The sequence below is a fragment of the Heterocephalus glaber genome, unplaced genomic scaffold (genome assembly GCF_053883595.1).
Source record: "Heterocephalus glaber isolate CG9 unplaced genomic scaffold, H.glaber_assembly_v1.0 deba00000122, whole genome shotgun sequence".
Classification (NCBI taxonomy): domain Eukaryota; kingdom Metazoa; phylum Chordata; class Mammalia; order Rodentia; family Bathyergidae; genus Heterocephalus; species Heterocephalus glaber.
The window spans coordinates 41,764,279-41,779,071 of NW_028258138.1; the positions used below are offsets into that span (position 1 = coordinate 41,764,279).

Genomic DNA, 14,793 nt, shown 5'->3' on the forward strand with positions numbered 1-14,793 from the left:
CTTAGTCAATACCAGCTATTTCTTAAATTAGAAAATTGAAGTCCTGAGAGAACAATTGTTTGCAAGTTAATTATACATAAAAATGCATCTCATCAACTGCTAGGTGCTAGACAGTGCTAGATACGAGATATATAAAATTAACCGATCTCTTCTGTCTCTGTTTTGCTCAGGATTTAACTGGAGAATGCATAATTACTCAAAATGAAATCCAAGACTTATTTATAGAAGAGAAAGTCACTATCTCAGTCACTTCACTAATGTTTGAAAACTTGTGATCACTGAAATTGGGAAAACATCTATTCAGTAGAAAAGAATACATCAAAACCTAAATTTTCTCTATCATAGTACAGTGTTTTTCCCCTAATATGCTGGACACACCTTAAAGTGTCCGGATAAAAAGAAGGAAAATCAGGCACTCTTTTGGTGAATATAAGTGATTGCAAACATATGAACATATTTCATTCCTAGAATATCCAGATAATATTTAAGTTGAATTCTAGGATGTCTTATCTCTCAATTATAAATTATATTAATTTAGGCTCATGGATCATCTGACATCTGTTTTATCCATATACACAGTAAAAGATGAGAGTTTCTTTCACAGGTTCAAAAATCTCCATTATAAGGGCAAGTAGAAGGGGTAGGGTAAAGGAAAGAAGGGAAAAGTAAAAATGTGAGAAAAGGAAAAAATGCAAACAAAGTCTTTGTAAATAGGGAGGGGGGGGCGTTGAAGGGAGGGCAGGCGAATGGGGGAAAAAAAACAAGATGTATCATTTAAACGTACAAATTCCCAATGATGACTGCCATCATATTGTATACCTAAAATGTACCAATAAACTTAATGAATTAAAAAAATCTCCATTATAACTAGTATAGAAAACACCTCTGAGATCATTTTAAAAGGTGGCCAAATTCTCGGAATTTAAAACATTCTAATGTAGTTAATTCTTCTTTGGGTTTACTAAACAGGAGATCAAAGCTATGAATAATATTTATAAGCATTGGACTGAAAGGAACATTCAATATTGGATTACATAGGGAAACATATAAATCAGGCAATGAGCTTTAAATATATGTGTATCAACCTTAATTAAGTATTGCTTTAGTAGCTGGTGTAAACCAGGGAAAGCTTTGACTATATAGGTGGACTTTTTAAATTTTAAAACTTGTCACTGTATAAATCTGGACATATGTACATTTGCATACTCCTCTCACTTATTTTTTATGTTTTATTTGGTATTTTCTAATACACCAGTCTCCAACCTTTTTGGCACCAGGAATATGTCCATGTCTTGGGAGATAATTTTTCCAGAGACCATAGTGGAGAGATGGTTTCAGGATGATTCAACCACATTACCTTTATTGTACATTTTATTTATATTATTATTACATTCTAATATATAATGAAGTAATTATACAACCCACCATAATGAAGAAGCAGTGGAAGCCTTGAGCTTGTTTTCTGGAAACTGGATGACCCTACCCAAGGTTTCTAGAAGACATTGTCGCTCCAATTATGTTGCTTATGTCCAGTCTACTCTGAAATCTCATTATGGGTCCTGTCACTGCAGAAAACCATGCTTCACAAAGATAGGAGGTTGGTAATAAAAGCATACTTCTCAATGTTTTTGTGGCAGACTCAACATATTCCATCTTGAGTTTAATACAGAATGTTTAGAGATTTGAAATTGTCTTAAACATACTTTTCAGGTCATCATCAATTTTTATCTTAAGCAGTTTATCCTCTTCTATGAGAACTAAGTTGATTTTCCTGTCTTATTCCGAAGTGGGTCACATATCCATTTCTTCCATGATCGGTGGTCTTTTGTAGTTGGAAAGTAATGCTCAAACTCTTCTGAAAGGTGAGATAGGTCATCATGCATCACCTGGGAGTAAAGGAGCTCTAGTTTAGTCTTTTTTAAAACATCTGCTAATGTTCAAAATATTTAAAAAATCACAATGTTCCATCATCATCCCTATAACTCCTTTTTGCTTTGAATGTGGTCACTTTGTCTGCAGACTTGAACACAGTTGTTCTTCTCTGAAGTGTTAGATTGATTGATTTTGTTGAGCAAGTTGAATATGTCATGAATAAGCAAGTTTTGTGACCCATTCTGTATGACTGAAATGTGCTGCCAGCAGTGATTGTTGTTCTAAAAATAATCTCTGGATGACCTTTCATAATGCAAAAATTCTGGTCAGTGATCTACCATCAGAAAGCTGTCTCACTTCTGCGTATAAGAGATGTGTGTGCTCACATTTATCTCCTCACAGAGATATGTGAATATGTGAGTCTAGACCATGTAATTTAATGTGGTCAATGACTTTAATCAAATCTCGCAAAAATGTTAAGTTCAAATCACTTGTTTTTGGCTAGCAAACATTTTTTCTATGGTTGACACCATGTGTAGACTCACATTCAGAAGTGGCCTCTTTGAGCTGAACAGTGAAACCAGAAAGGTATTGAATCACAGGAACTCCATCTGTGCTTATATCAACCCAAAATGAACAGTTATGTTTTCCTAACATGTAATCATTTGAAGACTTCAGTAGTTTCACAGTAGTGATACTGATTGGCAACAAAAGTGCACATAACATATCCGTACACACAATCCCCTAAAGAACCTATCCCACAAAAACAAGCACTGTTGCCTTGCTGTCAGCATGGGTAGACTCATCAACCTGGGTTGTGAGTCATAGTGACTCACTCTTATAAGTTAGTTAGAACTTCTGAGGAAAGAATACATTACTATAGCTACTTTATACTCATTGCCTGAGTTTTCTTTTATATATGATTCTTTCTTTAGCATCTAAAATAACACTTAAAAGAGAGAAATGTGCTGCTTGTTATATTACTAGTTTTATGTTCAAGGAAGATAAGGACATGACATAATCATTGCTTTTGCCCAGTGCTTTTGTTTGTGAACTGAATTGTTTGCAAACAGAAGCATTAGTGAACCAAGGTATTGCTGTATGTTGACTTATGGTTTCAGAGATTTCAGTTCATGCTGGCTCCTTCGTTTCTGACTTTAGGCTAAGGCAGAGCATCATGGTGGAGAGACTTGGAAGAGAAAACTCACTCACATCATGGTAACCTGGAATCAGAGAGAAAGGAATAGAGTAGGGAAGGAGGGACAAGGGTCAAGATATAACCTTCAAGGGCATGTCCTCAATAACCTGCTTCCTTCAAGCGAGCCCTACTTAGTAGACCATTCATCTATGAATCCACCCACAGATTGATCCACTGATGGGTTTAGTGCCCCATACAGTCCTCTCTAAGCCGCCATCTCCGAACATTGCTGCACTGGCTGTTAAGCATTTAATATGAATCTTTGGGCAACAGTTCTTGTTTAACTCATAACAAAATGGTACATAAAATGTCTTTCAGAAACATTAATGATATATGTAAAAATTAAGCTATTATTATAGAATTTTTCATTGTATTTTGCATTTATTAAGCATTCAACAAATTTCATAAAATTGTGGTTAAAGTATATCAGCAAACTCTCAGCTATGAGAAGATACAAAGTCTGTCCTCAATCATATAGGTCATTCAACTTTCTGAACTTCAGTATCTTTAGAGGTAAAACATAGACATTGTTCAATGTGAATTTTTATGATTATTTTAGTTCCATAAGCTATAATTCTATTTAATATATTAGCAACTGAATTATATGTTTGTTTATGTCACCTAAAGTACTTTCTTTTGCAAGAAAATTTAACCATAGTTATTTAAAGAATCTGTGTGTGTGTGTCCAAGAAAGTACTGAACTATATCTGTGGCCTCTTTTTAATTTTATTTGAGATAGGGTCTTGCTAAATTGTCCAGACTGACCTCACACGTGCAATCCATTTGCATCAGGCTCCCAATTAGCTAGGATTACGAATGTGCACCACCACACTTGGCCTCCAAAATCTTGAGATATATAATTGCAATAGAATCTAAATAAGGGAGTACTTGGCTAAGTACAATTTAAAACAAAATTAAAATTCACTAACACTCAGGAAGCGAGTTTTTATATTGGCTCAGTAATCCACAATGCTTGCTTCTTTCTCTACATAATATGTTATCATTTTATATTGATTCATTTATGCTTTTAGTTAAGATTCTTACTCGCCAATCCCTATCACATTTTCATGATCTCTGTCAAATAATACTCCTTCTATGGAATCTCTACCAACCACCCAATCAAAATTGAGTGCTTGCTCAATGTGGTCTATTAAACACCTGCTGCCTATGTTCTATTGCAAAGCATATTTTGATATGGATGTAATTAGAGATATTTTTATGTTTATGGCTATCAAAGAGCATAAACAATAGTGGATGCTTGACAAAGATTTATTAAATTGTGTATGTGTCTACTTATTCCTGTTATCTCTAATGTTATTACTGAGACACATTTGGACAAAGTCTTGTTACTGGTATTAGTCATTGGATAAAATCTAGTTATTTGTTTGAATCATGTTAACTTCTAGGTTCGTCATATGTTGCTGCTTTTAAGCCAGTATTAATAATCCAGAAAAATTGTGCTGTAGCTAAAAAGTAATTATGTGATTGTCTTGCCTTTATTTAAGAGTATCATATAGCCATTTATAATATCAACATTAAAATGATTGTTTATTAAATACCTTTATGCCAAATGTTTAAACCATAAGAGCCTCAAACAAAAATACACAGATAAACTTACATGCAAACAAAATAGCAAAGTACATTGGAATAATGCAAATTAATTTTTCAAAGACTCAGCAGTGTTCACTTGCAAATCTAAGGGCACTCAGTGATGAACTAAATTGAAACCAGAAGTTAAGTGTATGGTTTGTTTATATTCCTCTTATGGCAATAGAATAAGAGATATGAGTGCAAGTTTCTAACCGGTGCTTACAATGATAAAAAAAATGTATAATCCTAATCAATATTTGATTAGGACAGTATAATTTATTTGAGCAGATCTTAATGTAATACTGAAAACTCTTCAAAACTTTTTTCAATGGACCTTTCTTAGTAAGAAGTAGAAAATAGCAAGACAGATTAATTTCTGCTATCCTTTTATGTTGTACTAATACCAAGTTTCTCTTGGCAGTGTACTTCTCTTTTTTATTTCAAGAAACATTCTGTAAAAAAGTATTTTCATACAGTGTATTACCTTTCAGAAATGCATTTAATGGTCCTAAAAGTTAAGATTCATTCACTCAAGTTTTCTCCTGAATGCAGATAAACTTTATTCACAGTATGAAGTTGACAGAAGATAATTCTAGAATTCAGAATTTAGACAATCTTTAGTCTATTCTGTGCGTAAGTGTTAGGAACTATTAAATCTCAATGTCCCTTTGAAATGAAGTTTTAAAAATTATTGACTCCCAAAAGTTATCAGGAGGAAACCTAAATTTTAAACATTGAATTTCTTCCTTAAAGAAATGTCATGAGACTTATTAGGATTTTCACTGCTATTTCATTTCCAAACATATTATGAAAATGAATCAGATGAAATTACTACATCATTGTAGATTTTCTCAGATTAAATGAAAGTAATACAATTTGAGTCATAACTATGTAAAAGTAGTAAACATAATGGTGAACATTAAATGGTAAGCTAGAAATCTATGTTGGGTAAGAAGTTCAACTGGAAACTGGATAAAGAAGATGTGGGTTTTTAAAAAAATAAAATGGAGTACTAATCAGCCATAAAGAATGAGAAACTAGAGACATTTATAGCTAAATGGATGCATATTGAGGCCATACTCGTAAGTGAAATAAGGAGGACACACATTTGTAAATACCGAATAGTTTCTCTAGTGTGAGAAACTGAAAGTATAAATAAGGATTAAAATGATTAAAATGAGTAATTAATAATTTGAAAGATTAAAGGTCCAATGGTGTAGGGGTGGAAGGAGGGGAAGGGGAAAGGAAAGAAGGGAAAGAAAAAATTATGAGAAAAGAAAAAAAAACGGAAATGAAATCTATGTAAATAGGGAAGGGTGGAGGGCATGAAGGAATCACAGGTAATGGGGAAAAAAATAAAAACTAAAATTCATTATGTACAGGTACAAGTACCCAGTGATAAATTAAATGTATTGTATACCTAAAATGTACCAATAAAAGAATTTAAAAGAAAAAAAAGTTCATTTGGCTTACACAAAAACCATATTATACATCGATATGACCAGAAAGAGAGAAGATAACACAGTTAGTACAGGACCTTTCATCAAATAACAATTCATAAGTGTATCATTTAAAACTTCATTTCTTGGAAATATGCCATAAAAAAAGACAGAAATACAAACTATACACTGGTAGAAAATATTTTCAATATAAACATAAAACTAAAGACTTGCATTTAGAATATACAAAGTAGTATAATAAAGAAATAGTGAAAAGACTTAACATTTTATAAGAGAAAATACATGAATGGCCCCAAAGTACACATAAAGATGCTTTACATCCTTACTTGTTATCAAAGAACTTCAAATTAAAACCATCATTGAATACTTCCACAAACTTCTTAGAATAGCAAAAATTGAAGAGACCAAATGTTAGTAAAGATGAGGAGCAACTAGAAAGCTCCTAATATGCAGATAGGAATGTATATTGATGCAATTCACTTCAAAAACATTTTGTTAATTTCTGAAAAACTTTAACATACACCTTACATATGATCCATCATCCATTCTACTCCTAGATATTTACCCACAGGAGAAAATCCCATATGTTAGAACAAACACCTGTACATGAATATTCATATAAGCTTTATTTTTAAGTATCAAACTGGAAAAAACTCAAAGTCCATCAGCAGTTGAATGGATAATTTATGATTTATACAATGGAATACTTCTCAGCATTACAAACGATTGTACTGTGGATACACATAATAACATGAATAAATTGCAAAACTATTTTGATGAGTGAAAGAAGTCAGGCATAAAACATTATATAGCATAAAATTCCATTTATGTGAAATTCTGGAAAATGCAAACTAATGTACAGTGATAGACGGCTGATTAATTGTTGCCAAGGAATCGTTGTTGAAGGAAAATATATTAGAAATTGACATAAAGAATTTCTTGTGGTGATGAAATATTTGTTATTTTTTGTAGTAATAGTTTCATAAATACATATATTTGACCAAGCTGATTAAATTATGCCTTTTCAATATATGCAGTTTGTTGGTATTTCTTTCTTTTTTTAATTTTTATCAATACAGTTTTGCAGTACATAGTGATTACATTAACTGTAGGAGATTGTTACATGTACATAACACATTTAATGTCTCTTCTTTTCTCCCCTCTACTCTCCTTTGATTTTTCTAGCATCAGATTCATTTATCTTATAGTAACTTATAAAGTTAATATAAAGATTGACAACCAGATTAAGATGCCAAAGAACATATAAAACATGCAAAACAATTGTACTAAGTCAAAGTGTACTTTTGAATACTTTGTCCATACTAGATAAGCATATCAGTTTTAAAACAACCTGTATTTCCCTATGTATTTCATTGAAGAAAAAGCACTTTCAAGATAAAAAGAAAAAGAAATGTTTCCCATAACAAATATGATCAAGATTCTTAAAATATACAGGAAGCCTGCATTTCTTCCTTCAGTTGCTTACAATCTGTAGGACAGAGTTGTACACATATACAGCAATTAGGAAACAAGTCAAGGTTCAGTATACTGTGAACTGCAATGCAGATAGTATACACATTGCCTCATGTTTTAAAAAGGGAATGGCTGTATGATGACATGGTTTTGCTTTATTTTCTCCACAAATAATCCAATGCCAAGTAAAGCTGTGAAAACACAAGCTGAAAATTTCATCATCCTCTAGAGCCAAAATAATTTAAAACTTGTAGGGTTTTTTTACTCTTAACATTTGGTCCAAATTCAAATATATATGTAGAAAAGAAACTACCCTGGGTCGTATTATTTGCTTCTGTGAATTCTAGTAATAAAAAGTTGATTTCTATTCATAATGAATTCAAGCTCTAACACTCTGAAATCTGTTTTGCGTGTTTTCAAGATACATTTACAAAATCATCATAGAACTTTTAAAAATCTGTTCTCTTTGTAGCTTGCTGGCCTGGCTTCTACAAGGCTGCGGATGGTAACATGAAGTGCACTAAGTGCCCACCTCACAGTTCTACTCGTGAAGAAGGTTCAGTGAACTGCAGGTGTGAGAATAATTACTTCCGAGCAGACAAAGACCCTCCATCCATGGCTTGTACCCGTGAGTAGTTTTGCTGCAACCCATGCCTCCATATTTGTTTTCTTTTTCTTCTTACAGTGCTGTTTGTTTTTTGTTTATACGTGTGTCTGAAGCATATACCCATTTCCTTCCATTACCCACGTGCAAACTTAAAGCTTCTCTGCTTCACTCTCCATGCTTGGTTCACCAAAAATACAACATTTATCACACAGAATGAATTCGTTTTTAAAGTACTTCCTGCAATGTGACCCCCAGAAAGAAAAGAAATTTTCTCTATCTTGTTTTAAGATCTTGCATTACGTTTGACAGGATAAGGGAGGTTATAGGCAGGGGATTTGTGTTTTTACATTTCTATTCCCTCTTGCTATCTATTGGTCATAGGTCATAGAGAAAAAGACTAAGATTTATAAAAGTAATACTGAAGTTTTCATAACTATTCACAAGGGTATTGAATTCAGTGGTAAATTCCTTTGCTGGACGTTGTGAATGTGTCCTCAATCCTGAGTGAAAACTCCCCCATTCCTAGCTTGGGGAAGACAGTGCTCTTGAATCTATGTGTCTATAATCTCATAGAACCTCTAAGGATGAGTTAAAAGTAGATAACAAAGACAGGATGGTTATTAACCTCTTTCAGTTCCATTGTAAATTATCTATTTCTCTTCCAGTAGAGCACAGAAGTGAGGCCCATTAATCTTTGTTGAACTACTTTGCAGGACCTCCATCCGCACCAAGAAATGTTATCTCTAATATAAACGAGACCTCGGTTATCCTGGACTGGAGCTGGCCCCTAGACACAGGAGGCCGGAAAGACATTACCTTCAACATCATATGTAAAAAATGTGGGTGGAATGTACAGCAGTGTGAGACCTGCAGCCCACATGTCCGCTTCCTCCCTCGACAGTTTGGACTCACCAACACTACAGTGACAGTGACAGACCTCCTGGCACACACAAACTACACCTTTGAGATTGATGCCCTTAACGGGGTGTCAGAGCTGAGCTCCCCACCGAGACAGTTTGCTGCAGTCAGCATCACAACTAATCAGGCTGGTGAGTACATGCTGGGTGCCTCTGACTCCTCTCACATAAAAGCAACAAATGCTTTCTGCAAAGAGAATGGGGAAAAAACAAAAACCATAGGAAAAAAACCCAGTATTTTCTCTTCTATTATGTTGAGTCAGTTGTAGCACATTCAATAACTCGGTGTATTTCTTCAAATGAGAATAAACACCACTTGTTAGGTAATTTTAAATCTACTTTACACCCATTGTTTGCAATATTGGAATCCCTAAACATCTGGGGCTCTGAGATAGTAGTTGTCAGGATCCGTAGAACATTTCTAAATGATGAGGAATTTATGCATTGAACCTGAGATTTGGAAAGGTTATGTGGAGTATTCAAATCCATAAATATTTTATATTATTTAAAATTTTATTTTTATAGTGATTTATTTACTTTGTGTTCCTTCTCCTGTCTCAAAGCACAAGGTCCCGAGTTTGATCCCCGTTATCAAAAACAAAAAATAAATAAATAAACTATTCATTTAATTGGTAAATTTTGTGCTAGTAGATTAAAAATATGGAATTATGAAGAATCATAGTTTAAAAATGTCTTGTTGGAAAAGAATTGGAATACTTAAACTGAAAGCTTTCCCTAATGTTGGATAATTTTATCAACCACATTTCTACTGACAATTTTTTACCAATGAAAAGAAAAATGCTATATTGGCAGTTGTCAGCAAATGTTATGTAATATGAGATAGAAAAATTTTAAAAACATGAAATTACCTCATATTTCTTTATCTTATCCACAACTTTTATTTATTATTATCAGTAAATTATATTATTTTATCAGAAAGTCATTTTTCAGTATTGATAACTAAAATGAATAGTCAATGTAATTTTCTTTTGTAGTCAGTATAGCTTGTGCACTGTTAAATTGGTACATGTTTGTTGCTATAATTGTTACAGATGTCATAAGTATGGATGCATTCCAAGCAGTTCAATTCAAAGATACTATTGTATTATATAAATATAACTTAAACATACTTTGGAGCCAAAAGGTGAAGGAAGAAATGAGACCGAGAGAGGATGCCAATCAGAGAATGCTTGAATTAGAACTCCAGATTTATGTGTATATTTCCGCATGTGTTCACCTGCAAATTGGCTGTCAAGATTGAGTACAAACTAAGCTGCTAATGGACCTATACCTTAAGTGATGGAAGAAAGTCCTTCAGGTCTCCAGTGGGAATTTCCCTTTGCTCTGAAAATATCCAAATGTGTACTGAAAGCTGTCTTAGACAGAGAAAGCAGAGGTGACTAAATTGTCCTAGCAACTGGAAGAGGTTTGCTAGCAGCAAAATTATAATCCAAACTCATTACAGTTTGTTTCTCTCCATTGGCTGATAGGAAGGTTAGTTCACCTTCCAGCAACACACAGTGTCAGCCAAGGCTAATGTTCAGTACGTATTTGCCAGTATGACCTACAGTTTGTTAATATATGGAACTATTTTATCCTGGTAAGCAGTCCTGTCTACTTTTGCAAAGTAGAACACAAATACACCTACATTGGTTAATTTTTCAAACATGCTGAGTAGTGTCCTTAAACTCAGTATCTCAGGTCCACCTTCATCACCTCTATAATCCAGTGATATAAGAGGGGCCTCCACTGTCCTGTGCTAGCATTCTCTTCACTAGTGCTCCCTATTCCTGCCATGCACTTGGATAGATATTTTGAATATAACCTCTGTCAGATTTCATTTTCAAATATATCACTTTCTGTTCTCAAATTTGTTTTGTTTTCTGTGTGTTTCTGCTCTCCTGGGTGGATGAAAACCTTATTCTTTCACATCACCTCATGCTGATTAATAATTTTCATTTGTGGGAGAGCTGTGCCTGTAAATGATGTTCCCTGAGTCATTATTCTAATCCTACTTAATGAATCTGTCATTATTCCCACTAGAACCTGTATGTTGGACCAACTGGTATATGTCTCAGCTTTGCTTCCGTTAATGATATTTTGACTTTATATCTAGTAATATTAAACATGTGTAACTTAGGTTTATTTAACAGTACATGAGGAAAAAATGAGTAATGCTGTTAATGTATGTCACATGATTATGGTTTCTCAAATACTGCAAACACAAGAATTTTAGGAAATTATAATGATGTGGTAAATGACTTTCACAAATCCTACACAGTATTTCAAGCTGATTTACTACTTAACTTAAAATAGGAGCATCAATCTGTATTACAGTTATCTCTTAGATCAAACAGAAACATATAAAAACTAGCAAAGGCTCTTTATTTCTTACCTTATCATTTTCCTCTGGCTTACTGACAATGCATTTATCATGAAACTAATAATTCTGAATATATACAGTGAATGAATCTAGGTAAAGTGGCAACCAAGATCAGGCCAAGACCGGAAAAAATAAATGGGGTTGATTCTTTGGCCCTCCCTGTTACAAATCATAGCATAAGACGGAGATTCAGCAGGGATGATCTCAGTTACTTTCCTTAACCCCAATCCCATATTTTTTAAATCACAATTTTGTCTACATAGTGTACCACCACACATTTGATATATGACTGTATCATAGTATGTGCCTGGGGAGATAGAGGTCTTTGTTCTATCTTCAAATCCCCAGGATAAAATATATAAGCAAGATTAGAAGCAATACCATTTGTATTGGGAATGTTTCTTTGTTTTGCTTTATTCTTGTTCTTGTGAAGGTTAATGGACTGGTAACCTTGAAAAATAACCTCCCAACCATGGGAAGGATATGGCTTGTGATAGATATGCTGCCCCGCTGTTTAAATTCCTTCTAGTCTCTATCTTTGACATGGATATAAAGGGCAAACATGAATGTGTACCTTTTAATTTAGTTTGTGAGATTGAGTTTGTTGATTCTTCTCTTGATTACATTGTAAAAGCTTTGCGATGACCACAGGATAAGACACCTTATAAATTGTAGAGGATTTCCTTGTAAATTTAGACATTAGGTCTCCACTTCAATACTTGTGCAAAGTATGTCAGCAAGATAAAAAGCATGGCTTCTGTATAAAGATTGTATCCATCAATCCATAAGTCAGACATGTAACAGAAGAATGAGAAATTTCAAACCAAATGCCTTCAAAGTTACAGCCCGTGTAAACTGCTACCTTTTGTTTTCTTCCTCAGAATAAGTACATTTACTTGGCAGTTCCAGAAGCAATCGTTCCATTGGTGGAATATCCATCTCTGTTTTTTCACAAACCTATTACTGAATCCCACTATTCTCACTCCTCTGTAGCAGATAACAATCTCAGACTAGGCTAAGGCGCAACAACAGAGAATTTATGGAATTCACAGGTCCACCTCTAACCTCCATTTTATTGCTCTAAAATTGAGATCCAAGTTTTAACAAAATTTCCTCAAGAGATCAAACTCCTGCTTTGTCTGCCAACTCTGTTTCCACTTCCAATTCCTACTTTTCTATTCTCTCTGCTGTCCTATGTGTCATGACAGAAACTATGTAGGAAACAGAAAGAGGCTTTGCTGAGAAAATTCATTAAAACATGTGCCAGACACAATAAGCTTGGTCCTTGCTGGTCAGGTACTTTTGCAAGGCGTCTTAAGAGTATTCTGCAGCAGTCTGCCGCGACCGTCTCCACCTCTCCCAAGACCTAATCTCATACTTCACTTCCTCATTCTTTACAGATGATTTTTCCTCCCAAATTTTAGAGACCATAAAAATTTAGAGGGCAAAGAAAACATTACCTCCCTTTCTCTGCATCTAATTCTTCCCATCTGTACTAACTCCCACTCATTTCGGACTCTTTATATGCTGACAAGCAAATCTCCTTCCCTTCCCTTCTAGCATCTTTAACAAAGCGTTCTATCTCCCTTTTTTTCTGTTTCAAAGGTTTTTATCATCCTATAGGAAAATACAAATAATTAAATGACATCGGTAGTTGCAATAGTACACAGAAGTACATGTGAGCATTATACATTTACAACTGTTTCTTCATGATCTTGTTCTATATTTTACCTGATATTCAATCTAAGAGTAGAGTTTTCATAATCTTTTTTTCCCCTTGAGTTTATTGGTACATTTTAGCTATACAATATAGTTACATTTATCACTGGGAACTTGTACCCTTACATGATGTATCTTGGCTCTTATATTTTCCCCATTCCTTGCCCTTCCTTCACCCCCTCCACCCTTTTCTTCTTTCTGTTTTCTCATTCACGCTCCCTCCTTTAGTCTCACTTCTTCTCTCACTCTATAACAAGTCCTCTATAGAGAACAAGTAATAATTGCTTATTTGTATCTTTATGTTCAACCAAATGCAATTGTTAGGACATAAATATAATGAGTGTATGGAAGATGTTCAAATGATCATAATTATATTTGTAGGACTTAGAGTGAAGCCTCCTAAAATACTCTAATTACTCATATTTAATGAATGAATAAATGATTAAAGGAAATTTATATTATCCAAAAGCTAAAATGTTCTCTCTTTCAAACTTCTCCCAAACCTGTTCCTCCTCCTTCTCCTCCTCCTTCTCCTCTTCCTGCTTTTCTCTCTTTCTATTTCTCCCTTCCCACAACCTCTCTCCTAATGTGACCATCATTTTCTCCAGTTTAACTGATGCTAACATTTGGAAACATCCTTGGGATATCTTCTATATCTAAGAAGTTCTAGCATGCTAATTACTCAATTTTTCTTTTCAGTTCTTTTTACTCCCTAGTTAGTGTAATAATTTAATATTCCTAGATATAGTATTTAAAAATACACAACTGCATGAGATTTAATAATCTTTTATATGTATGTATGAGATTCTAAGATAATATAGAGAACTAAAATATATTAATTTAAATTGAAATATTCTATTGAGCACATCTCTCTATTGAAATATCTGTAAAATGGGTTAATTGATTAAAATTTATATTTGAAGGTTTCTTTTATGTTCATATACTATGTGTCATGCAGGTGTTTACAATCTAAATACAGATTTTAAAAACATTATAATAAAATAAACTAGAACCATTCAGTAGATATTGAAATTAATTAAGAAGTAGTGTTTTGAAATTTAAAGAAAAACTTTAAGGGGCAACTTTAGTTAAACTTTGAAAAATAGGAATAAATTGTGTGTGTTGAGTTGACTTACCAACATAAATAAGACTATTCAAGTGTATCTGTAAAAAATGCACTGGATCATATTATTTGCTTCTGTAATTCTAGTAGGAAAACATTGATTTCCTGAAGAAGGAAGGGAAGATAGTTCTTATGAAGGGGTAAAATTAAGTCAGATTGGATAGGCAAGGAAGACTGAGGAACTTGAAAATTAAATGGTAGGATTATAGATAAAGATACATTTTTCATGGAAAATCATCCCTATTAGATTTATATTTTAAGAAATTTGATCTTCAAGCAGGAAATAGGCTAATCAGGACAATTATTCATAACTGAATGCCAGAATTATAATGAAAGAATAACTATGATATGAATATCATTTGAAAATGAGTATGAGCAATTCTATAAGTATTATATTTAACTCTAAAATACTAATTTTTATATGTTTTATAGTGCATGTTAATATCACATG

At 33.4% G+C, this 14,793-nt stretch overlaps 1 protein-coding gene across 2 annotated transcripts in view; it reads left to right on the forward strand.

Annotated features, from left to right (window-relative positions):
* The window catches only part of Epha3 (EPH receptor A3), a 382,701-nt gene that overhangs the window by 232,084 nt on the left and 135,824 nt on the right, over nt 1–14,793 (forward strand). For both annotated transcript variants that reach the window (XM_004857918.3, XM_087214069.1), the window contains exons 4-5: nt 8,066–8,221; nt 8,914–9,249. In XM_004857918.3, coding sequence (XP_004857975.1) covers nt 8,066–8,221; nt 8,914–9,249 — 492 coding nt within the window. The remainder of the gene's footprint in view (nt 1–8,065; nt 8,222–8,913; nt 9,250–14,793) is intronic.